This window comes from Pongo pygmaeus, chromosome 4, assembly GCF_028885625.2.
Source record: "Pongo pygmaeus isolate AG05252 chromosome 4, NHGRI_mPonPyg2-v2.0_pri, whole genome shotgun sequence".
Classification (NCBI taxonomy): domain Eukaryota; kingdom Metazoa; phylum Chordata; class Mammalia; order Primates; family Hominidae; genus Pongo; species Pongo pygmaeus.
The window spans coordinates 156099388-156124450 of NC_072377.2; the positions used below are offsets into that span (position 1 = coordinate 156099388).

At 41.8% G+C, this 25063-nt stretch overlaps 1 protein-coding gene across 6 annotated transcripts in view; it reads right to left on the minus strand.

The window, feature by feature from the left end:
* Window positions 1–25063, minus strand: part of SLC36A3 (solute carrier family 36 member 3) — a 47602-nt gene that overhangs the window by 14266 nt on the left and 8273 nt on the right. For 3 of the 6 annotated variants that reach the window (XM_054487467.1, XM_054487464.1, XM_054487465.1), the window contains 7 exons: window positions 22395–22490; window positions 17420–17504; window positions 16279–16497; window positions 13647–13745; window positions 13080–13246; window positions 10057–10226; window positions 5402–6692 (listed from right to left, as the gene is read on the minus strand). In XM_054487467.1, coding sequence (XP_054343442.1) covers window positions 6424–6692; window positions 10057–10226; window positions 13080–13246; window positions 13647–13745; window positions 16279–16497; window positions 17420–17504; window positions 22395–22490 — 1105 coding nt within the window. In that variant the 3' untranslated portion in view covers window positions 5402–6423. Of the gene's footprint in view, window positions 1–5111; window positions 6693–10056; window positions 10227–13079; window positions 13247–13646; window positions 13746–16278; window positions 16498–17419; window positions 17505–17958; window positions 18079–22394; window positions 22491–25063 lie in introns of those variants that run through there. The other 3 variants (XM_054487468.1, XM_054487462.1, XM_054487463.1) reach the window with 3 other exon arrangements.

Below are 25063 nucleotides of genomic sequence, written 5' to 3' on the forward strand. Positions count from 1 at the left end.
AGATCTCTATGAATCGGTATAATTATTTTCAAGATATATTAAATGCAAAAAGCAAAGTACAAAAAGTAGAAAGTGATACTTTGTATGTAAGAAAGAAGGAGGTGTAAGAAAGCACATGTATCTGCTTGTTTATGCAAAGTAAATAAGGAAAGATTGGCCAGAAAGTAATGAGCTCTCTATGGATGGTAGGTGGGTGTAGAGTAGAAAGAAGGGAGAAATCATAACAGTATAAAGGAAGAAGGGATGGAACACTGCCGAGTGTATCTGAGTATATTTTGTATAACTGTGACTCTTACAGCCATAGTAATGTTTCTCATGCCACCCAAAATAATTAAAGTCAACCAGGATATAAGGAGAGTTCAAAATGAAATACAAACAGTAACAAATGAACTTACTGCATTTCGAATGCATAATACAACCACATTGAAGGAAGTGGGCAAGAAAAATAAGAAGTTATAGCATTTTGATGGGATACTAGAAAGAGAAAAGGAACTGTACACAAATACCAGAGTCTAGTTAGCAAATTTTTCACAGAAGCCAAAGTTAGCAATTCAGGAAGTACTTTATGTGTATATTAGGATTGGGAAAACTATATGGTAGGTAACGAGAACATGGGCGACATATTGAAAGGACACAGGAACCAAACTGAATGTCCTTCAGTGGCCAAATCTTGGGCAATTTGAGCAATAAAATAATGACAATAATCAGTTATAGTCCACTGACTAAAAATACACTGTAGAATCCTATACACAATGGAATCACAAATGTAGAAGGAATGATAGAAATAGAAAAAATGGCTGGGCGCAGTGGCTGACACCTGTAGTCCCAGCACTTTGGGAGGCCAAGGTGCGTGGATCATCTGGGGTCAGGAGTTCAAGACCAGCCTGGCCAACATGATGAAACCCTGTCTCTACTAAAAATACACAAAATTAGCCAGGCATGGTGGCACGTGCCTGTAATCCCAGCTGCTCCGGAGGCTGAGGCAGAAGAATCGCTTGAACTGGGAGGTGGAGGTTGCAGTGAGCCGAGACTGTGCTGCTGCCCTCTAGCCTGGGCGACAGAGTGAGACTCCGTCTCAAAAACAAACAAACAGAAAAACACCATTAGGCAAACACCATAGGAATAGTTGCAGACAAGAAACACCTATGAATGCCAAAGTAGTGAACAGAAGTATGATGGGAAACAGGATTTTGCATGGTTTTAAGATCCCTTCACAAGATACTAATTACAAAGGGAAAAACAGTCACTGTAGTGAATAAACCTGACAGAAACCACCTTAGCCAAGTGATCAAGTTAACATCACCACTAATAAGACACACTAAGTACCTTCCAATATGATGCACTGAGAAGGGCACAATGTCACTTCTGTGATATTGTCAGAAATGTGCAATCTCAGTGCAACCATGAGAAAAGATCAGACAAGCCCAAACTGAGAGACACTCTACAAAATAACTGGCCAGTACGTTTTGAAAGTGCCGAGGCCGTGAACAATAAGGAAAGACTGAGGAACAGTCATGGACTGGAAGAGGATAAAGAAATACGATAACTAACTGCATTGTGAGATACCGATTTGGATGTTGGATTAGAAAAAGGACCAGAAATAAGATTTCACCAATGTCAATTATTTGGTTTTGATAATTGTACTGTGGTTATGTAAGATGTTAACATTAGTAAGAGCTGGGTGAAGGGTACATGGAAACTATTATTTTTGCCACCCTTTGAAAGTCTAACTTTTTTCAAAATAAAAAGTTTTAAAAATAGTTTGCTGAAGTTCTCATTTTGAGAAAAAAAAGATATGAACCTTGTATTACTTAGGGTTCTGTACAGGGACAGAACTAATGGAACTAATAGAAATATATACAAAGGGGAGTTTACTAAGTATTAACTCACTTGATCACAAGGTCCCACAATAGGCCATCTGCAGGCTGAAGAGCAAGGAGAGCCAGCCCGAGTTCTAAAACTGAAGACCTTGGAGTCCAATGTTCGAGGGTAGGAAGCATTCAGCACGGGAGAAAGATGTAGGCTGGGAGGCTAGGCCAGTCTCTCTTTTCACATTTTTCTGCTTGCTTATATTCTAGCCACGCGGGCAGCTGATTAGATTGTGCCCACCCAGGTTAAGAGTGCGTCTGCCTTTCCCAGCCCACTGACTCAAATGTTAATCTCCTTTGGCAACACCCTCACAGACACACCCAGGATCAATACTTGGTATCCAATCAAGTTGACACTCAGTATTAACCATCACAAACCTGCTATCATCCAACTGCAGTACAGGAGAAGGGGGTGAACCTTTATGCAGAATCTGGGTTAGTGGCTGAGGTCAGAAAGGGTTTTCCTGAGGAAGTGATAGCTGAGATCTGGAAAATGAGGAGGAATTAAGCAGGTAAAGAGAGAGGAGAAGAGCGTAAATGGAGGCCCAGCAGCAGCGGGAAACATGGTGCATTTGAGGAACTGGACAAAGGCTGGCTGGTGTGGCTGGAAGGAAAAAGTGTAATTGGGGCAAGAAGAAGCTGGAGAGGTGGGGAGAAGCCTTTCTTTTTTCTTTTTTTCTTTTTTTTTTTTTTTTTTTGAGATGGAGTCTCGCTTTGTCACCCAGGCTGGAGAGCAGTGGAGCGATCTCGGCTCACTGCAAGCTTCACCTCCCGGGTTCACACCATTCTCCTCTCAGCCTCCCAAGTAGCTGGGACTACAGGTGCCCACCACCATGCCTGGCTAACTTCTTGTGTTTTTAGTAGAGATGGGTTTCACCATGGTCTCAATCTCCTGACCTCATGATCCACCCGCCTCGACCTCCTGGGAGAAGTCTTTTGGTTCACCCATGTCTCCCTGACCAGGAAGCCAACTTCCTAAGTTTGAGTCCACCTGAGAATTTTCCCTTGAGAGAGTCTATCTTGCCAAATAAATTTCACTTGCAATTGGGGTTGGCATGCCAGGGAGGTGTTCTGCTCCCCACCCCCTTTTTCTTCCCTTTTGAACTCAGATCTGGGAATTGCTTAAGGAGCTCCTTTGTGGGTTTGAGACAGGCACAACCTGGACTTGGCGGATAACAAGTCTTGTCGATCCTTAGAGAGCTGCCTGTCAGTTCCATTCCCAGGGCACTATGGCTTATAAACCACTGCACTTGTGCACTGACTTATATCACTTGGTAGCCAACTCTCAATGCTTCACCTTCACGTGGGTGACTTCCCCAGCCCTGCACATGCAGGGCGTATGTGCTTAGCAATCTCAGTTTGTGTTCCTTAGCAATCCCAACTCTCCCATTTCTTTTTTTTCCAATGGCCTTGTTTTTTGTTTTTTTAGATGGAGTCTCGCTCTTGTTGCCTAGGCTGGAGTGCAATGGCATGATCTTGGCTCACTGCACCCTCTGCCTCCTGTGTTCAAGCGATTCTCCTGCCTCAGCCTCCCGAGTAGCTGGGACTACAGGTGCCTGCCACCATACCTGGCTAATTTTTGTGTTTTTAGTAGAGACGGTGTTTCACCATGTTGGCCAGGCTGGTCTCAAACTCCTGACCTCAGGTGATTCACCCACCTCAGCCTCCCAAAGTGTTGGGATTACAGGCGTGAGCCACTGTGCCCGGCCTCCAATGGCCTTGTTGAAGATCTGCATTCAGCTTCTTCTTAAACTGATTGATTTTACATGTCATTCCCCTTTATGCCCCAACCATTGTCCAGCTCAGTCATGTCAAGATAAATCACATTTGTCCAGTAGAGAAGTACAGTGGCAAATGATTCTGAAGGTCCTGGGGGACCTTCCCACATACTTTGTATCCTTCTAGATCTCTCTGTTTCAACTCTTAGGTCCCAGTTTTTTCCAAAGAAGCATGTGGCAGCAGAGAATTCAGCCTATGTTGCACAACTGGAATGACCAATTTGGGTCCTATCAGTGCTGACTGCCATCAGAAAGTGTTTTCTATACCAGTTACATGGTGATCTCTTATCTGATAGCTTACCTCCCTTATCGGATTTTTGTATATTGCTCTATTCTGCATCCAGACCTTTGTTCCAGGGTTGGCTATCTATCATCTGCAGATCATTTCTGCATGTATGAGAAGCATACTGCTCTCATGTATGAGAAGCAGAAATCCTTACATTCCTTTTTTTTCCAGAGGTTCTTTTGCAACCCAGGGTCTATTCACTTCATGAGGTTTGTGATTGTTTCAGAAACTGCATGCAAAACTTATGCATATATGTGAATTTTATAGAAGGAGGAGCCACAGCTTTTATTAGAATGTCAGTGAGCTGCATGAGCCCCCAAAAGTCATAAACCACTGCCTTACCTCCATTTAATTGCTCCATATTCTATAGTAAGGTTTGCATATGTTCCTCAAAGCCTTTCCTTCTCCAAGTTCATGGTCTGGATCCCAAAAGAGCAGAGACTTTTTATTGGCTGATAGCTTTCTATCTAGCAGTAGGATATTCTTCCCTACCTCTCCTTCATGATAACACAGCTACCTCACATCTCCTCTGAGAGGCTGTTGTTTGGCATCTGACCATTGGTAAATGGATGATATATTACAGAGGGGGAATGCTGCTAACTCCAGCTGAAATGCCTGTTATTCAGGCCGTAATATCAATCATCTAATAGAAGGTGAAGCTGAAAATTGATAATCTCTACAAATATTAATTATACTGTAGAGTTATCTTTCATTGGTGTTATAGTTTACAATAAAAAGCTTTTTAAAGGTGGCATTTCTTCTACAGTGAAACAAATCATCATTAATACTTTCCCCCTTAAAATGAATTTTCTTTAGTTATGAAATCAATACATTATTTTTTTAAAAAATGCAACAACATAGGCAAGCAAAAGAAAAAGTATAAAATTTTGGCTGGGCATGGTGGCTCACGCCTATAATCCCAGCACTTTGAGAATCCGAGGCAAGTGGATAGCTTGAGCCCAGGGGCTTGAGATCAGCCTGGGCAGCATAGTGAGACCCTGTCTCTATTTTTAAAAATATATAAATACATAAAAGAAAAAGTGTAAAATTTTACTCATAATTCAACCCACTTGGTGAAAAATTCCTATGACAATGTGCTGAGTATTCAAAATTATTTGACTGTATGTATGTAACTGATTTAAAAAATAAAAATGGAATCATGTTTCATATTCTATTTTTAACAGCTTTATTGAGGTATAATTGACATATAATAAATGCACATATTTGAAGTATCCAATTGATAAGTTTTGACATATGTACCCTCTTGTGAAACCATCTTCACAATCAAGACAGTGAACATGTTATCCATCCCTTCCAAAAATTTCCTCATGCTCCTTTGTAATACCTCCCTCTCACCCATTTCATCTTCCACCAACCACTGAGCTGCTCTCTGTTACTACAGATTAGTTTTCATTTTCCAGGCTTTTATATAAATAGAATCATCCAGTTTGTATTCTTTTTTTGGTCTGGATTTTGTCATTCAGCATATTTATTTTAAGATTCATACATTTTATTGTGTATTTCAACAGTTTGTTTCTGTTCCTTGCTGAGGAATATTCCATTGTATGGCTACATCACAATTTGTTTATCCATTCTCTTGTTTATAGACATTTAGAGTATTTCCAGCTTCTTTGCTTTTATAAGTAAAGTTACCATGAATATTTTTGTACAAGTCTTTTTATGGATATATATTTATTTTTTCTGGAGTGGAATAGTTGGATCATATGGTAGGTATACGTTTAAGTTTTAAAGAAACTACAAGATGTTTATCAAACTGATTGTACTACTTTCTATCCACATAGCAGGGTATGGAGTTTCAGTTACTCCACCTCCTCACCAACACTAGCATGGCCAGTTTTTGTGGTTGGTGGATAAGTTAATTTCTTTCATTCACTTTCAGAATATCAGAGTTAACAGAGTCCTTAATAATCAGTTAGTCCAACCCTTTACTTCATAGACTGAGAGTTGGGGAGGAACTTGCCTGAGGGCCAGTAGGAAATCAGTGGCGGAGCCAGTGGTTGGACAAAATTACTGCGGAGTTCTGTTTTTGTTCTGTCTGTGACTCTTCTACTTAGAATATCTAAATAGAAAACTCCCTTCGCCCAACATACACTTTTCTAAATCTGATGCTTTAAGGGCAGCTACTGCAGTGTAGAGAAAACAATTACTTTTGTATTTATGCTTGGTCTCTGTTTCAAGGGCTATTGGGGTAAGTGGCATCCCTTTTCCATAAAATGAGGCTGATAATATGAATAGTTGAATCTAATTTTGGTTCAGAGGTACAAAAGGCCATCCAAAAAATATAAAACCAAAAAAGGTGTAGCCTGAGAGACATCAGTGCTAACTTTTCCCATCTGCATTTCTCTTGGAAAGATAAAGAAGCCACTAATTAATATAGAGATGTTGGGATTTGATGAAGGTATATAACATCCACATGGAAGTCAAATTGGGGGTGGGAGGAAGGGAGAGCTATTAGAATAAAAACAGATAATTATGCATAGACACCTGTGGAGTTGGCCATGGAATGGCTGATGGGTTGGGTCAACTCATAGAGGGCTTGGTATGTCCCAAATATACACCCTAAAAGGCCCAGGATGCTAATCATGATGTCCTTGGCAATGGTGACACAGCTCATGTCCTCAGAGTAAAAGATGATGATCTCCAGGAGGGCTGGGATGATGAGGGCCAGGGCGCTGCTGCTCACGGAGCCCACCAGGGAGATGACCAGGTCCAGGCGGGGAATGAGGATGGCTGAGACACCTGCAATGAAAGGAGAAATTTAGAATCACTGAATGTGCCTGCAAAAAGGGAGCTCAGAAACAAGCCATTGCTTTGGAGCCCTAGAATTTCACAGACACCTGAGAGACTGCTTTGGAGAGGTGGGAGGGAGTCTACTGCAGGCTTGGGGAGGTCAGGCAACTCCCACCCCTGTCTTAACTAGTAATATAGATGCTTTCCTTTTATATTTTATCTACTGGATTTTTTTTTTTACATATAATCTTTATTGGAAGGGCTCTTCTACCACTTATCTGTTAATAACCTCCCCACTGTAGAGATGGGGAAATCTAGAGCTCTAGAAGGAACAGGACTTGTTCAAGGTCACACAGAGCTGAGATGAGAATCCACTGGGATGCCCCATCTAAGGTCCTTTTCACTCTACTATGCTGCCTCTCATGTGTAAGAAACAACTTGGTACACAGTAGATGCTCAATAAGTGCTTGACTCTTGCCCAGGCTCAGAACCAACGGTTGTAGTATCTATATAATGTAGCCTTTGTTTAGAAGCAAGGATGGATAAAAAGCTGGGAGATGCTTCTGCTGCCGTCCGAATATCAACCACTTGTTTTTTTATTCTTAATAGGATCTTAGTAATGAAGCAGGCCATAAAACATGAAGACAGCATTAAGCTATCCAACCCCCATCCTTCTCTTCTCTTCACACTCCTAAAATTCCATCTCTTGTACACATGATGAGCATATAGTATCACAGATTTTCCAAGGGAGTCCAATTTCTATAATGTTTGAATAAGTAAATATATAATTTATATGATTTAATTTTATGCAAATGTATTATTTTAAAACAATTATTACATTGATGTATACTATATGTACATAGTTTTGGGGTACATGTGATAATTCAATATATTTATATAATTAGTAAAGATCAAATCAGTGTACTTGGCATATCCATTACTTAAAATATTCCAATCATATGATTTTCCTATGAACAAAATAGAGAAAGCCTGTTCTGGAAAGCATCCATATAAACTTGCAGGATCTTTAAAAAAATCACCTCTTTCTGAAATTGCTCTGACACATCCATTCCAAGCATAAGAGAGAGTCATAGACTCTCATGGCTAGGAGTGCATTACTCCTTCGATGGGAGGTCCCTGTCCACAGCTTTCCTTCATCTGATGTTTAATAAGCTGCTTACAGAGAAAACTCAGCATCAGTCTTCCAGGAAAGCTCACAACGAGGGGGCAGAGAAGATACATACAAGAAAAGCTATAATTCAAGGTGGAATGGAGGAACGTCTTGTGCTCTGTTCTGGTCATGCCAATCCTCTGCTCAGTGCCTTTCCGTGGCTCCCCATGGCCCAAACTCCTCAGCACAATGACCCTTAGGACTTGGCTCTGACAAAGCTCTGACCTCATCTCTCAGCACTCTCCACTTCTCCAAAAGTGCCATAGGCAATACTTGTCTCAGGTCTGTGCACAGTCTGTTCCCTTCCCGTGGTACATTCTTCACTCCTCCATCTATTTGCTACTTATTTAAGTCTTCACTGAAGTGTCACTCCACTGGAGAGGACTCCCTGGCTCAGCCAGGCTGAGTTATAGGACCCCCTTATGTGTAGAGAGTGTTTTCTACTTACGATCTTAACCATCATATGGTGCATCATCATGTCCCGTCTTAACAATCACTGCACTGCACTGTAATTACTTCCTTGCATATATTTGCCACTCAACTGTAGGTCCTGCGAAGGCAGAAGCTACATCTTCATTATTCATCATTGTATCCCTTGTGTCTAGCACAATGCCAGGCATGTAGTCAGTGCTCTACAAATGATTGTTGAATGAATAAAGGGTAATAGAATTGATGGATGAATAATGGATGAAGAAAGGGACATTCAGCATATATCAAAAGCAGGACATGTCATTATAAGGTCAACTGTCTCTAGTCATGCATTCCCTGATACTCAGAGGCTCCTCAGTCTTTCTTGTCAACTTGCACCCTTCCTAGTAGGAATGATTGCAAACAATACTATTTACAGCTGCCTGATGTCTCAGCACAGACTGGGAACTCTAACGCCTCAAACCAAGTAGGTTTTTGCTGTTTCTGCTCATAGAACGCCAGCCATTTAAAGCTTATTATCTGATAGTATGTTCTGCTGCACAGTTCCAAGCATTGCATAGTTTCTCCTGACCCCGTACGGAGACTTGATTCCATCAATGACTTTAAGTTCTGACTCCTGGAGCCTTGAAGACTAAATTTCTTCCTTCACTTTTACAATAATCCCACAGGTGTTTAAGGATAAATATGGAAATTTCCTGAGACTTTGCTTCTCCAGGCAAAACATCCCTTGTTGTTTTGCTCATTCCTCATGGGTCATCATTTGTGATCCTCTGCCTAGACATGTTCCAAAGAAAGAATTCCCCAGCCCTGTTCATGAGGTTTCCCAAACACTACAACAGTGCTCATGAGTGAGTGAATGAATGAACATAAAGGAACATGAAGAAAGGAAGGGAGGGAGGAGAGAAGAGTACAGCCAAAAAATGATCTCTGGCTGGGTGTGTGGTTCACATCTGTAATCCCAGCACTTTGGGAGGCTGAGGCAGGCAGATCACTTGATATCAGGATTTCAAGACCAGCCTGGCAAACGTGATGAAACCCTGTCTCTACTAAAAATACAAAAATTAGCCGGGCATGGTGGCAGGTGCCTGTAATCTCAGCTACTCAGGAGGCTGAGGCAGGAGAATCTCTTGAACCCGGGAGGCAGAGGTTGCAGTGAGCCGAGATAGCACCACTGCACTCCAGCCTGGGCAACAGAGCGAGACTCTGTCTCAAATAAATAAATAAATAAATAATCTCCAAGACTCTGACAAATCAGTCTCACTGGGATTTTTCCCTACAGTTAAATCTCACTTTATGATACGGGACTTGTTCATAATTTATGATAAGAAGAAATATGGCACCATGAAAAACAGATGCTACACAATCTGTGTTCAAATCCCAGCTTTGTCACTTAGTGTGTATGACTCAGGCATGTTACTTAATTTATCTGGGCCGCAGTTCCCTCTAATGGTAATACATTGTTAGGCTATTATCAGTATTAGATAATGTCAGTACGGTGCCTGACATACAGGATTGAATGAATGATACTTCTTCTACAAACCAGCCAGCATCTATTTTCTATGTGTAGGCGGTAGAGATGACTGTAACATTTACTGTGTGGTAATTCTGTTAAGCCCTTTTTTTTTCAGTTGGAAAAATTGAGGTCCAGGGAGGTGAAATATCTCACCCTAGGTCACAAAGAAGGCAAGTGGCAGATCCAATGATGGTGGGGTGGGCGCCAGCGTGGCTCCCTGTCATAGCTTTGGGTAAAGAGTGTCCTTTTATGCTACTCACAGGTTAGGCAGACCAAGGCTGAGCGGACAGACAGGTCTACAAACAGTGCCCAGCTCTCTGACACTTGGGAGATGGCAAACGGGATGATGATCTCAGCTGGGACGTGGAACTGGAGGGCATAGGTGAAGAAGATGCCAATAGAGTACATCAGCTTGACCGACTGGTACAACCTGCAGACACATGAATAGGATGTGAAAGGTGATGTGGCTCCCCGGAAGGGCCATTGAGGACTCACTTACTGCTCAGAAGTTGGTATGGGTTGAGTATCCCTAATCCAAAAATCCAAAATCTGAAATGCTTCAAAATCCAAAACACTTCTGGTCCCAAGCATTTTGGATAAGGGTTACTCAATCTGTACTTGTCACTGAATTATAGAACTGGCTAATGTTAGATGACTCAGGCCAGATTGGACATCAGGGCCATCTGGGAAGCTTATTAAAAGTGCATATTGCTGAAGATTCTGAGTCAGTAGGCCTGCAGCTCAGGAATCTATGCCTCTTCTTTTTTAATTTTTTAAAAGACAATAGCCGGGCGTGGTGGCTCACGTCTGTAATCCCAGCACTTTGAGAGGCCGAGGCGAGTGGATCACCTGAGGTCAGGAGTTCGAGACCAGCCTGACCAATATGGTGAAACCTCGTCTCTACTAAAAATACAAAAATTAGCTGGGTGTGGTGGTATGTATATAGTCCCAGCTACTCAGGAGGCTGAGACAGGAGAACTGCTTGAACCCAGGAGGTGGAGGTTGCAGTGAGACGAAATCGCACCACTGCACTCACTCCAGTCTGGGTGACAGAGTGAGACTCCGTCTCAAACAAACAAACAAGCAAACAAAACAGACAATATATGCATAGAGTAAAATTCATGGTACAAAAGTCATACGGTGAAAAGCATTCTTCCCACCCTTGAGTCCTAGCTTCTAGTTTCCCTTTCCATAGGCAACCATTCAGAGTTTTCTTGTGGCCCTTCTAGAAATGATTGGTGTTTGTACATGCTCATACAGAATGTAGGAACATACATGCACATCCACGCACACACATGCATACACATGCATATACACATGTAGACTCTTCTTTTATTTACCCCATATTTCTTTTTTCTTTTTCTTTTCTTTTTTTTTTTTTTGTTTTCGAGACAGAGTTTTGCTTTTATTGCCCAGGCTGGAGTGCAATGGTATGATCTCACTTGATCTTAGCCAAAAGGCCGAGAAGCGATGCAACAGTACGATCTCAGCTTACCACAACCTCTGCCTCTCGGATTCAAGCAATTCTCTTGCCTCAGCCACCCAAGTAGCTGGGATTACAGGCATGCACCACCACGCCCAGCTAATTTTATATTTTTAGTAGAGACAGGGTTCTCTATGTTGGTCTGGCTGGTTGCGAACTCCCAACGTCAGGTGATCCGCCCTCCTCAGCCTCCCAAAGTGCCGGGATTATAGGCGTGAGCCACCACGCCTGGCCGTCTCACCCAGTATGTCTTGAAGATTGTTCCCTGCCAGTACACATAGATCTGGCTCTTCTATTTAATAGCTGGTTGATATGCCAATTGCATGGATATGCAATAATTTTAAAAATCAGTCACCAATTAATGAATATTTAGATTGTGCTTAGACTTTTCCCAAGTAAACAATGCTGCACAGACTATCCTTGTACATATATTAATGCACATATAATATACAAACTTTGAAGTCAAAATGCTGGGTAAAAGTCTACGTGATTTAAGATTTTGATAGCTGTTGACATATTGCCCATTTGCTATCCTAGTGTATAAAAAGACCTGCTTTCCCACATCCTTGCCTAAACAGTGTGTCGATGCATGCATCTTTGCCCTTTATTTTTTTAACTCGCATTTCTATTATTTTTCTTTCTTTCTTTTTTTTTTTTGAGACTGAGTCTCGCTTTTGTCACCCAGGCTGGAATGCAATGGTGTGATCTCTGCTCACTGCAACCTCCACCTCACAGGCTCAAGCAATTCTCCTGCCTCAGCCTCCTGAGTAGCTGGGATTACAGGCTCATGCCACCATGCCCAGCTAATTTTGATATTTTTAGCAGAGATAGGGTTTTGCCATGCTGGCCAAGCTGGTCTCGAACTCCTGACCTCAGGTGATCCACCCGCCTCAGCCTCCCAAAGTGCTGGGATTACAGGCGTGAGCCACTGCGCTTGGCCTTCTATTATCTTTTTGAGCATCTCTTTATCTGGCCATCTGGCCATTTTTTTTTTTTTTTGCCTGTGAAATACCTGTTCTGCCCTTTGCCCATTTCTCATTGGGTTGTTGGTCTTTTTCCTATTGGGAAGGGATATCTATTTAAGGCTTTCCTGGAGAACCTGACGACTAGTGAGGTTCACACCAGCAGGTGTGAAGTCCTGATGGAGCTCAACGCCCATGTTTTCTAGCTGAGGTCCCAGGAAGGAAAGTGCCCTGTCCAAGGTAGCTAGTGACAGCCCAAATTGCCCAGAACAAGAACAGCATATTAGGATGATATCTTGAGCAAAATAAGGCACAACTTCAAAGAAACTCCACATTTATTGTCTCATCTAGTCATTATCATAATACAGCAAGGTGGGTGGGGATGGTTACATTTTTCTCATTCTACAGCTCTGGGTTTGTGGGAAATAAATGCACCATCATCCTACTCACCTTGGAGAAATGAAGGCTGTGGGGATGCATAATGATGATAATAGCTAACGCTCATGAATGCTTACCATGTGCTAAGCACTTTTCTAAGCATTATCTGTGTATTAATCCAATTAATCCCCACCGTCACTGCATCAGGTAGCACAGCAGTTATTTGTGCTGTTCACCAAATACTTCCAGGCACATGGCAGAATTGCACTTCCCTGCTTCCTTGGAGTGAGGTGCAGCCATGTGGCTTGCTTTGACTGATGCAGTGTGAGCAGGAGAGACATATGTCACTTCCAGTGATGCATTACCAGCTTCAGGGCTCAGCTTTGCTGTGCTCTCTGTTATGACAACCAGAACAGATCCCGTGTCTCTCCCTATCTCACCTGAGGTGGGCAGGACATACCAGCAATTGGGCAAGTTGAGGGTGATGCTGGCCTGGGTGTCTGACCCAAACTTCATGTAGCCCAGTGTCCCCAGTAAGATATAGAGGATGATGACAATGGACATCCCCAAGTACAGAACAAAAGAAAACTGCTGTGGATGCTTCATCTGGTTTTTGAGAGGCAGAACCTGGAGGAAAAAAAAATGTTGGGAAAGAAAAGGTAGAAAGAGATGCGGCCCATTGTGAAGGAGAGGGTTCCCGTACAAGCACAGATGTCCTTCTCCAAGTGGGCCCAGAATCAGAAAGCGGCCTCTCCACATGGCCACACTCCTTTCATTTTCTCTCATGCTTTCTATTGTCAGTAATGCCCTACTTAGTCTTGGTTGATTAGTAAATTCTCAGTCTTCAACGCTTAGCTTGGTGTATTACAGCAGTAGGGACCCTGTATGTGGGAACAGACTTTCCCTTCACCAGGAGAAGATCAGAGTCTGCACTTTTCATAAATAGTATTTATTTAGACATCTGCAACTACAGTTGGCCACTGTAGAGAGCCCTAGGGACCATTCGCGTGAACCCCATCAATCTTACCATACCGACACCTTCAAATGTGAAGATGGCTGTACCAAAGAACAGCAAGAAGGTCTTCCAGTTTGCCATCAAGGGTAGGTTGCTGGGATATGGAATCCCCTAAAAGAAAGTGGGAGAAGCGCATTGGTGTTGTTATGGTGTCGAAGTCATCCCAAATCTTTGCCTGGTAGAAAGCTGAGTCACACCTGACCTCAACAGAGAAAATCAGAAGGTACCTAGACCTCAGTCAGCCTTGTAATCTTTTAAATATGATTATTTATTCATTTATATTGTGCTAAAATACACATAACATTTTACCATTTTAACTATTTTAAGTGCACAGTTCAGTAATATGAAGAACATTCACATTGTTGTGTATCCATCACCCGTATCCATCTCCAGAACATTTTCATCACCCCAAACGGAAACTCTTTATCTATCAAATAATAACGCCCCACTACTCAGCCTCCTGGCAACCCCTGCTCTACTATCCGTCTCTATGAATTGGACTATTCTAGGTACCTCGTGTAACTGGAATCCTATCTTATGTATCGTTTCTGTGCCTGGCTTATTTCACTTATCTTTAGTGTCCTCAAGGTTCATCCACATTGTGGTATGTGTCAGTGTCTCCTCACTTTTTAAGGCTGAATAATATTCCACTCTATATATAGACACCAAATCGTGTTCATCCTTTCATCACTTACTTGGACACTTGGGTTATCCCACTCTTTGGCTACTGGGAGCCCGCTCATCTCTATATGTGGAGAAAGCGGAACACAGAGGAGAGGGGAATTGCCCAAGGCCACTATGCAAGTTAGTGGCACAGCCCAGATAAGAATTCAGGTCTCCTGTTTCCCAGCCCTCTAACATGTCTCTCCCACACTTCTTTCAGGGCTGTGCAGTCCACTAGTTAGTATAGCAGCTCTCATGAATCTAGGGGGAATGATTATGTTAATAGATTTCTATGGTGGGTAGAATAATGGTTCCCCAAAGATGTTCACATCCTAATCCCCAAAAGATGAGAGTATGTTATGTTACATGGCAAGGGAGAATTAAGTTTTTAGATTGGATTAAGGTTTCCAATCAGCTGACCCTAAAACAAGGAGATGATCCTGGATTATTTGGGTGGGACAAGCGTCCTTAAAAGTGGAAGAGGGAGTCAGAAGGGGAAGACCAGAGGGAAGGCAGCATGAGAAAGACTTGGCTTGAGGCTGCTAGCTTTGAAGATGGAAGGGGGCCTGAGCCAAGGCACACAGGCAGCCTCTACAAAGCTGGAGAAGACAAGAGAACAGATTCTCCCCTGGAATCCAGAAAGGAATGCTGCTCTGCCTCACCTTAAGTTCAACCCAGTGAGACTCAAGCACTGGAAAATAAATTTGTGTTTTTTCAAGCCACTAGATTTGTGGTAATTTATCACAGCAGCAATATGAAATGAATACAACCCCAGAGACTTTCACTCACGAAAATGAAAGTATAATGGTGGGATTTCATGGTCTGTGATAATGGAGCATGGACATGGGAGGCAGTCTGAAATTCATGAAAGAATTACTTTATCAATTTCCTTGTCTGTAAACTGCGGATAAAGATACTATAGTTGTTCCTTGGTCTCCATGGCAGAACTAATGTTCCAGGACCTTCCGTGGATACCACATCTGCAAATGCTCAAGTCCTTGATATAAAATGATATAGTATTTGCATATAACACATGCTTTTTTTTTTTGAGACGGTCTTGCTCTGTCACCCAGTCTGGAATGCAGTGGTGTGATCATAGCTTACTGTAGCCTTGACCTCATGGGCTCAGGTGATCCATCCACCTCAGCTTCCCAAGTAGCTAGGACTACAGGTGCAAGCCATCATGCCACACTAATTTTTTAATTTTTTATAGAGACAGGATTTTGCCATGTTGTCCAGCTGGTCTTGAACTCCTGGGCTTAAGCAATCCTCCCACCTCAGCCTCCTCAAGTGCTGGGATTACAGGTGTGAGCCACTGTGCCTGGCCAATAGTTGTTAGACCTAGTTGTTTCTTAACTTGTATGATTTTTTATTGTTGTATATTTTTAGTGTTTTTTTCTTCCAATAGTTTCCATTTGTGATTGTTCAGCTCCATGGATGTGGAAATCGTGGATACAGAGTGCTGACTTTGCTTCCAAAATAATATTGTGAAGGTTCAATAAGTTAATGTATGTAAATAATTTGGCACCAACTAAATAAAATTCCTTTATCATCTGTATTTCTTTTGTCCATCTACCACTTTTACAATTTTTTTGGTTATTTGATTGATGTTTATCTCTCCAAGCAAATGCAGCTTCCATGAGAGCAGGCACCCTATTTATTTTTGCTTACCACTGAGTCCCTGGCCCCTTGCACAATGCCTGGATTGCAGAAGGTATTCAGTAATTATTTGTTGAATGACTCATTATTATCCAATGTGATGACGATGATGATGATGAGGATGTTGATGACAATGATGATGATAATAATTAGCTTTTACAACTTGTGGGGCAGAAGTGTTCCTAGATGTCATGTTGGCAGGGGCTGCTCAGAGAAGAGGATCACCTTCCTCAGCTTCACCTGCCCATCATGATAACAAACCCTCCTCCCCAGGTGTTTCAGAGACACAGGACCCTGATCCTTTCTTCCCTGTGGCACAGACCTGCATGATATACTCAAAGATCAGAGCCATGCTCCCCAGGGTGGTGATGTTGGCCAATGTCGAGAAGACAGACAGCACTTTGAGGTTCTGGATAAACACCAACAGGATCAGGAAGGGCAGGATTATCAGCATGTAGAAACGAATGTCCAGGATGGGGGTCAGCGTCAGAATCTCCCTGGGCTGGCAGATGTTGGAGGTCACGTGGGCTTCTTCCACCATCTGACATAAAGCACAATGACAGGCAGTGTGGTTGCTACGCAAAACATAGGACACCAACTGCATTTGAATTTCAGGTAATTAACGTAACTTTTTAGTATAAATATGCCCCAAATATTACATAAGACATGCTCATAGTAAAAAAAAAATCGCTACTTATCTGAAATTCTATTGTAACTGGGTGTCATACATTATTATTTGCCAAATTGGGCAACCCTGTCGGGCCCATGATTGTGACAACCAGAAACTCTGAGAATCATAAAATCTCAAGGCTTTGAGGTTGTTATCTACTCAAACCTTTTCTTCTCCACAAAATGAGTTTCTTTCATACATACAGAGAAAGGGAATTCATTACACAAGAATATCCTCTTCAAATTTAGATAGCCCTAAAACCTGGGAAGCTCTAAATATTGGTCAGTATCCATCTGCTTAAATATTCCATCTACAATACCTGTCACAGTTCTTTCTGGTTTTTTGTGTGCACAAAAACAATGAGGCTCCCTCTAATCCACAAAGCCAAGAAAGAAGGCTGTGGTTGGTTTGTAATGTCTGATAGGAATGCAATGAGGGGAAGGTGGCAGCTTGTTGGCCTTGTATAGTTAGACATCTTCTACATGACAACCTTGAGATACTCAAAGTAAATGTCACCAGTGTTTTTCAGGCTAACAAGTATCATTGATTTCTGATTGGACATGATTGCAGGCCTCTCTTTCTACCCTGGTTACACTCTTCAGAAGTTACTTTAGCTCATCTATCCTTTCAAAATGTGATTCCCAGGACTGAGAGAACTCCCAAGCGTGGTCTGATCTAGGAGTAGAAATGACGCTGTCTCCTCTCATGACCCTAACACAATACTTTTGCTAATGTAGCCTCAGCAACAGGAGGTCTGCTTTTCTCCCACTCTGCCCAGAAGAGGCCTCTTTACCTGTTGCAAATTGTCTGCCATAAACATAAAATAAACACTGCAGAAGCCCAGCTGGGTGATGACTAATAAGAAGCTGACAGTGTACCTGGGAAGGAAAGGAAGAGGCAGACAGAGGGAGGAAACAAAAACTAAAATTATTTCTTAAGAATGTTTATTATTTGAAACAATTATTTTTGTTATTATTTTAAAAATTTTCCCTACTTTCATTTTGAAAATATTTTAAGCCAAAAAGTTGAAAGAATAGTATAATTAACATCCATGTACCCTTTAACTAAATATACCAGTTGTTAATTTTTGGTCCCAAATTGCATTACATATATATGTATATGTATATGTATACATGTATTCATTCTTCTATACACACACACACATACACATGCAATTTTTTTCAGAATCATTTGAAAGTCAATTGCAGGTCACTTCGGGAGGCCAAGGCAGGTGGATCATTGAGGTCAGGAGTTTGAGACCAACCTGACCAACATGGTGAAACCCCGTCTCTACTAAAAATACAAAAATTAGCCAGGTGTGGTGGCAGGCACCTGTAAATCCCAGCTACTCGGGAGGCTTGGGCAGAAGTGCTTGAACCCTGAAGGTGGGGGTTGCAGTGAGCTGAGATCTTGCCACTGCACTCCAGCCTGGGCGACAGAGCCAAACTCCATCTCAAAAAAAAAAAAAAAAAAAAAGAGTCAATTGCACGTATCCTAACACTTAAACTCTAAATTCTTAAGACTGTAATAGCCAGAAAATCAACTTCAATATCTTCATATATATACATATAAACAGTTTCTATTTTATACATATATACAGTTTCTATTTTAAATACACTCATTCATTGGTATCCAGGACCCCCTACAAATTCAAAATCTGCAGATGCTTAAATCTCTTATATAAAAATGACTTAATATTACCCCAGTTCTCTCTAAAGTATCTTTTGTAGCTATTTTATTTTTTAATTCAGGATCTAATGAAGGTTTGTATATTGCATTTGGCTACATCTCTAGCCAAGTGGGAGGATCACTTGATCCCAGGAGGTTAAGGCTGCAGTGAGCCATGATCGCACCATTACACTCTAGCCTGGGAAACAGAGTGAGAATCTGTCTCAAGAAAAAAAAGAAATTATTGTTAATTTTGTAAGAGATGATGATGGTATGATGATTATACTTTTTAAAGTTATTATCTGTTAGAGCTACATACTGAATTATTTTATTTTATTTTATTTCATTTTATTTTGAGACAGAGTCTCCGTGTGTTTTCATCACATTGGCTTTGTTTGAAGAGTATAGGCCAATTGTCTTATAGCATGCCCCACATTGCAGGCTTGTATGATTGCTTCCTCGTGATTAAATTCAGGGGAGCGCTTTTAGCAAGAATACTGCAGAGGTGATAGTTTTGCACCTCTATTTCATCATACTGGGAGGCACATGATATCCTGTTGTTCTGTTTTGTTGGTGACTGCCAGATCTCCTACTGGAAATGTACATTTTCCCTTTGTAATCTGTGGGGTAAAACTTTGAGATGGCACGATTATCCTGTTTCTCAAACCAATGGTTTTACCATTCACTGATGTTCCTTGCTTGAATCAATTATTTCATTGGTGGTTGCAAGGTGGTGGTTTTCTAAGTCTATCTATAATTTCTTCTAAATTTATTAGCTGGTTTTTAAGAGAGATATATTGTTTTCTCCTCTTTTTTTGGCATCACAACAGACATATGTTAATTATTTCTAAATTTAATATCTTATACTCTGTTATTGTCATTATTCTTTTGGGTTCTTAAATTACTCCAAATTTGGAGATGCATTTTTTTAAAAGAACAAAAATATGTTCCTTTTCTTAGATTATAATGTTTAGATAAGGGCTTTTCAAAACTGACTTGTAGTATCAACCAATTTGTTGGTTGAGGCGTATGTAAAAATACAGACTCCTGGTTCTCATATCATCCTATTGAGTCAGAATCTTGGCAGTGTCACATGTGACTTCAGAATAATATCTTTTTCTGTCTATCTTAGGAAGATTTTCAAACATACAAAAGCAATGAATAATTTAATGAATATAACGAGAATTTAACGAGAATAATTTAATGAATTCACATGTGCTCATCCCAGCTTCAACAACGAACTTTTTGCCACTTTCTCTATCTCTTCAGCCCCATCACACACATACTGAATTTGTCGGTGTATTTGTAGCAAACCAGAGACCCCAAGTTATTTCATCTGTAAATAATTCAGTATGGGCCGGGCGCGGTGGCTCACGCCTGTAATCCCAGCACTTTGTGAGGCCGAGGCAGGTGGATCACGAGGTCAGGAGATCGAGACCATCTTGGCTAACACGGTGAAACCCCATCTCTACTAAAAATATAAAAAATTAGCCGGGCATGGTGGCGGGTGCCTGTAGTCCCAGCTACTCAGGAGGCTGAGGCAGGAGAATGGCGTGAACCCGGGAGGTGGAGCTTGCAGTGAGCCAAGATCGAGCCATTGCACTCCAGACTCTGTCTCAAAAATAATAATAATAATAATTCAGTATGTAGCTCTAACAGATAATAACTTTAAAAAGTATAATCATCATACCATCATCATTTCTTACAAAATTAACAATAATTTCTTTTTTTTTTTGAGACAGATTCTCACTCTGTTTCCCAGGCTAGAGTGTAGTGGTGAGAACATGGCGCACTGCAGCCTCAACCTTCTGGGCTCAAGTGATCCTCCGACCTCAGCCTCCTGAGTAGCTGCTTCCACAGGTGTGTGCTACCAGGTCTGGCTATTTAAAAAAATTTTTTGTAGAGATGGGGTCCCACCATGTTGCCTAGGCTGTCTTGACACCTGGTCTCAAGAGATCCTCCCACCTGGACCTCTCAAAGTGTTGGAATTACAGGCATGAGCCATCGTGCTTGGCCAATAATTTCTTTATACCATCTAATATCCAGTCCATATTCAGATTTCTCCAGTTCTCTCAAAAATATCTGTCTTACAGTTGGTTTCCAAACAAGTCTACACATTGTATTTTGTTAAGTCTCTTAAGTTTTTTAAACTGCTATATTCCCCTTGCCCTGTTTATTTTTTCCTTGCAACTTTTAATTTTTTGTTTGCTGCTGAAGATACCAGGTCATTTATCCTGTAGTATATCCTATTTTTTCTATTTGGTTGGTGACTTCCTCATGATGCTATTTATCTTGTTCCTCTATCCCCTGTGCTTCCTATAAATGGATATTAGATCTAGTGGCTTGAATAAATGGAGGTTTCAAATTTATGTTTGAAATATCTCAGAGGTGGTATTACTCCGTACTCCCTACTGTGGGCTATTATGAGACACACATAGCTAGCTGTCGTGTATATAAGTATGAGATGCTAAGATGAGTACATGGGGTCAGGTAGCATCAGTGCATTCTCCCTTTATAAAGCTTCCCAGTGACCATTCCTCTAACAGCTTGAGCATCCATTAATGACCATTGCCTCCATGGAATGGGCAGTTTTTGTTTGTTTGCTTGTTTGTTTGTTTTGAGACAGAGTCTCACTCTGTCACCCAGGCTGGAGTGCAATGGTGCAATCTCGGCTCACTGCAACCTCTGCCTCCTGGGTTCAGACAATTCTCCTGCCTCAGTATCCTGAGTAGCTGGGATTACAGGCACCCACCACCATGCCTGGCTAATTTTCATATTTTTAGTAGAGACAGGGTTTTGCCATGTTGGTCAGGCTGGTCTCGAACTCCTGACCTCAGGTGATCCACCCACCTTGGCCTCCCAAAGTGCTGGGATTACAGGCGTGAGCCACCACACCCGGCCAAGGAATGGGCAGTTTTTAATCAAGCTCCTCAGGTATCTCTTAGTAAATTAAAGATGACAAATTATTACTTTAAATATTTTTTAAATGTTTCTAACTCTTTCTCATGACCTCATCTAATCATTAGAGTGGCTCCTGATCAGGAGATCAATGACCTACTGAGAATCCCAAGAGAGGAGCTGCAAAGGAATCTTAGCAGCCACAATTTGACTCACTACCTCCTGAGAGACTTTGCTGGGGAAGGCTCCAATGTTAGGTTCTTGGTCAAATCTCTGCTCCACCCATATCAATGTCCATGCCTTTGGATATGTTATTTTATCTTTATAAGCCTCATATTTCCAGGACAATAAAAACCCACCCTGCCTACCTCACAAGGCTGTTGAGAGGAACAGAGGAGCTAAGACATAGAAAACCATTTTGTACACCGTTAACTTTTTATCAAGGCAGGGAACAACCTGAATGTTCACCTTAGGGGAATAAGCAAATGAAACGGATATACATCCACACTAGGGAACACTGTGAGCCTTAAAAAATAATGAGGTCGGCTGGGCAAGGTGGTTCACACCTATAATCCCAGCACTTTGGGAGGCCGAGGCGGGCGGGTCATCTGAGGTCAGGAGTTCGGGACCAGCCTGGCCAACATGGTGAAACCCTGTCTCTACTAAAAACACAAAAATTAGCCAGGTGTGGAGGTGGGCGCCTGTAATCCCAGCTACTCAGGAGGCTGAGGAAGGAGAATCACTTGAACCCAGGAGGTGGAGGTTGCAGTGAGCTGAGGTCGCACCATTGCACTCCAGCCTGGGCAACAAGAGTGAAACTCTGTCCCTCCCCCCTAAAAAATGAGGTTCACTTATATGTTCCAACATGAAAAAATAGGGATATATTGTTAGATGAAAAATCAAATTTTCAAAAATTATCCTAATGTATAAGAAAATAGAAAGCAAATTATGTACTTCCATTCACGCACATATATTGATGTATATGTAGAGAAAAGAAGTCTAAAGGAATATTTACTAACCAGATTTCAATGATTACCTTATGGGTACAGAGTGAGATGGGGGATGGGGTTATCGGGTTGATTCTCTATATTGTTTGATAGTTTACAATAAGAGCATATTCATTTAAAACCTGTGTAAGTAGAAATAAAGAAAAGTGATATGATGATTTTTGTTGTTACTACTACGACATCTGTGACTACTACCTTCCCCACACTGCATGGGTCCTCAGCCAGGTGTTCGGGCAGGTTTCAAGGCTGTACATCGTGGCCTCTCCATAGTTCACAAAAGTCTTTTGCAGTCTAGGGGGAAAGAACAAACAATGCATAATTTAAAACATTTTTGTTTACAGTCCCACCAACAGTGTAAAAGTGTTCCTATTTCTCCACTTGTGGAAGTCCGTGTGGCGATTCCTCAGGGATCTAGAACTAGAAATTCCATTTGACCCAGCCATCCCATTACTGGGTATATACCCAAAGGACTATAAATCATGCTGCTATAAAGACACATGCACACGTATGTTTATTGCGGCATTATTCACAATAGCAAAGACTTGGAACCAACCCAAATGTCCAACAATGATGGACTGGATTAAGAAAATGTGGCACATATACACCATGGAATACTATGCAGCCATAAAAAATGATGAGTTCATGTCCTTTGTAGGGACATGGATGAAATTGGAAATCATCATTCTCAGTAAACTATCGCAAGAACAAAAAACCAAACACCGCATATTCTCACTCATAGGTGGGAACTGAACAATGAGAACACATGGACACAGGAAGGGGAACATCACACTCTGGGGACTGTTGTGGGGTGGGGGGAGGGGGGAGGGATAGCATTGGGAGATATACCTAATGCTAGATGACGAGTTAGTGGGTGCAGCGCACCAGCATGGCACATGTATACATATGTAAGTAACCTGCACATTGCACACATGTACCATAAAACCTAAAGTATAATAATAATAAAAAATTAAAAAAAAAAACATTTTTGTTAAAGGTACAGTTTTCTCCCAAAGTGAGTGATTTTTATGTATTTGTGTGTGAGCATGAAGCATTCTGTCAATTTTCTCACAGTGATCTACTTTATACTTTAACAACTTTCAGGAGTTTGCCTTTTTTTCTTTTTTTCCAATTATCCTTTTAAGCACAAATATTTAACTGACTATCATTGGATTTATTCTTCTTGAGTAAATGGTAGCTGTGCATTGACGTAGATCTGCAAAGCAGGAAAGGGGATATGGAGGGGGGAGGGAGGGGAAGAGGTGTTGTGGGTGTGGCCAGGCCAGTGATTCCCTCCTTCCCATTGCTGATGGTGTCAGAACATTTGAGATCCTGGCCTGGGCCAGACCCCTCACAAAGGTGATACTCGGGATCCTGCCCAGCCTGTAGCATGTGATACCCAAGTTCCAGCCTATTCCTCTTCCCATGTCCCTCTTCCTCAACCCTTTTAGGGGTGGAGCAGGCCCTGCTGCAGAAACACCTTTGGCTGGAGCAAGTGGAAACAGTAGCAGGTTGCCCAGATCCTGGAAGCATGGCGTAAATTGCAGGATTGAGGGGAACAGGTGGGAGAGAGGAAGGGCTCCAGCCTTCTTCAGAAACCAGAGTTTAAATCCCAACATGACCCTCAGGTAGCCAGAGACGTAGAGCCAGTCTCTTGAGATCTCTGGGCCTCAGTTTTCTTCACATGCAGTCTGGATTTTGGGGGAAGAGACAGTGAGAGATAGATATGGAGATGTGCTGGAATATGGCATTCTTATTACTGCTCACTGTGATAGGCATTTTCAATACAAATGAGGTCACCTTGCATACAACTGGCAAGGATATGAATCTGAGGGTTGCAAATTCAAAAGCTATGGGATCAGACAGGTACTGGTGATCTGGTGGGTGACAGGGGCTGAGCATAAGAGACAGTAGGGAGCATTGGAGACTGTGGCAAACCAGAATAACACGTCCCATTGTAAAAGCGATTGCTCAGGACTTGCCTCTAGAAGCACATCTAAAAAATGAAGGCTCAGAAGCAGTCGGTTGTCTAACTGATTAAGAAGGCAGAGATTTTTTTGTTTTGTGAATGTGAAATCTCCAGGTTTTTTTTTTTTTTTGAGACAGAGTTTTCACTCTTGTTGCCCAGGCTGGAGTGCAATGGCGCGATCTCGGCTCACCAAAACCTCCGCCTCCCGGGTTCAAGCGATTCTCCTGCCTCAGCCTCCCGAGTAGCTGGGATTACAGGCACGTGCCACCACGCCTAGCCAATTTTGTATTTTTAGTAGAGATGGGGTTTCTGTATGTTGGTCAGGCTGGTCTCGAACTCCTGACCTCAGGTGGTCTGCCTGCCTCGGCCTCCCGAAGTGCTGGGATTATAGGTGTGAGCCAGTGCACCCGGCCGAAATCTCCAGGGTTTAAACATTGATGAAAAAATAAAACTGTGAAGTCCCCCAAAACATAACTGAAGGCCATAGCCAACTCTTAGGCCATCATTCTGCAACCTCGATATTAGAAAAAATAAAAGACAAGTCATCAGAGAAAAAAAAAATCAGAGAAAGGCTTTCAGAAATGGCCTGATGTCAGAAGCTTATCTGGTGATATAATGATCCCAGAAGGCTTGAGGGAAGAGAAGATTTGCAAAATGGTTAACAGTGGAGTCACAGTAGGTCTTTGAATACTGGCTCTGCCACTTCCCAGCTATATGACCCTGGGCAAGGCATTTAAACCTCAGTTTACTCACCTGCAAAATGGGAATAAAAATAGTGCCTATCATAGACTTACTGTGATGAGTAAACAAGGCTTGCAAGCCTCTTGGCATGGTAACCACAGTGTAATTGCATGATACATTTTACTACGGAATGAGTAAATGCTCTTAAAAGGGTTTT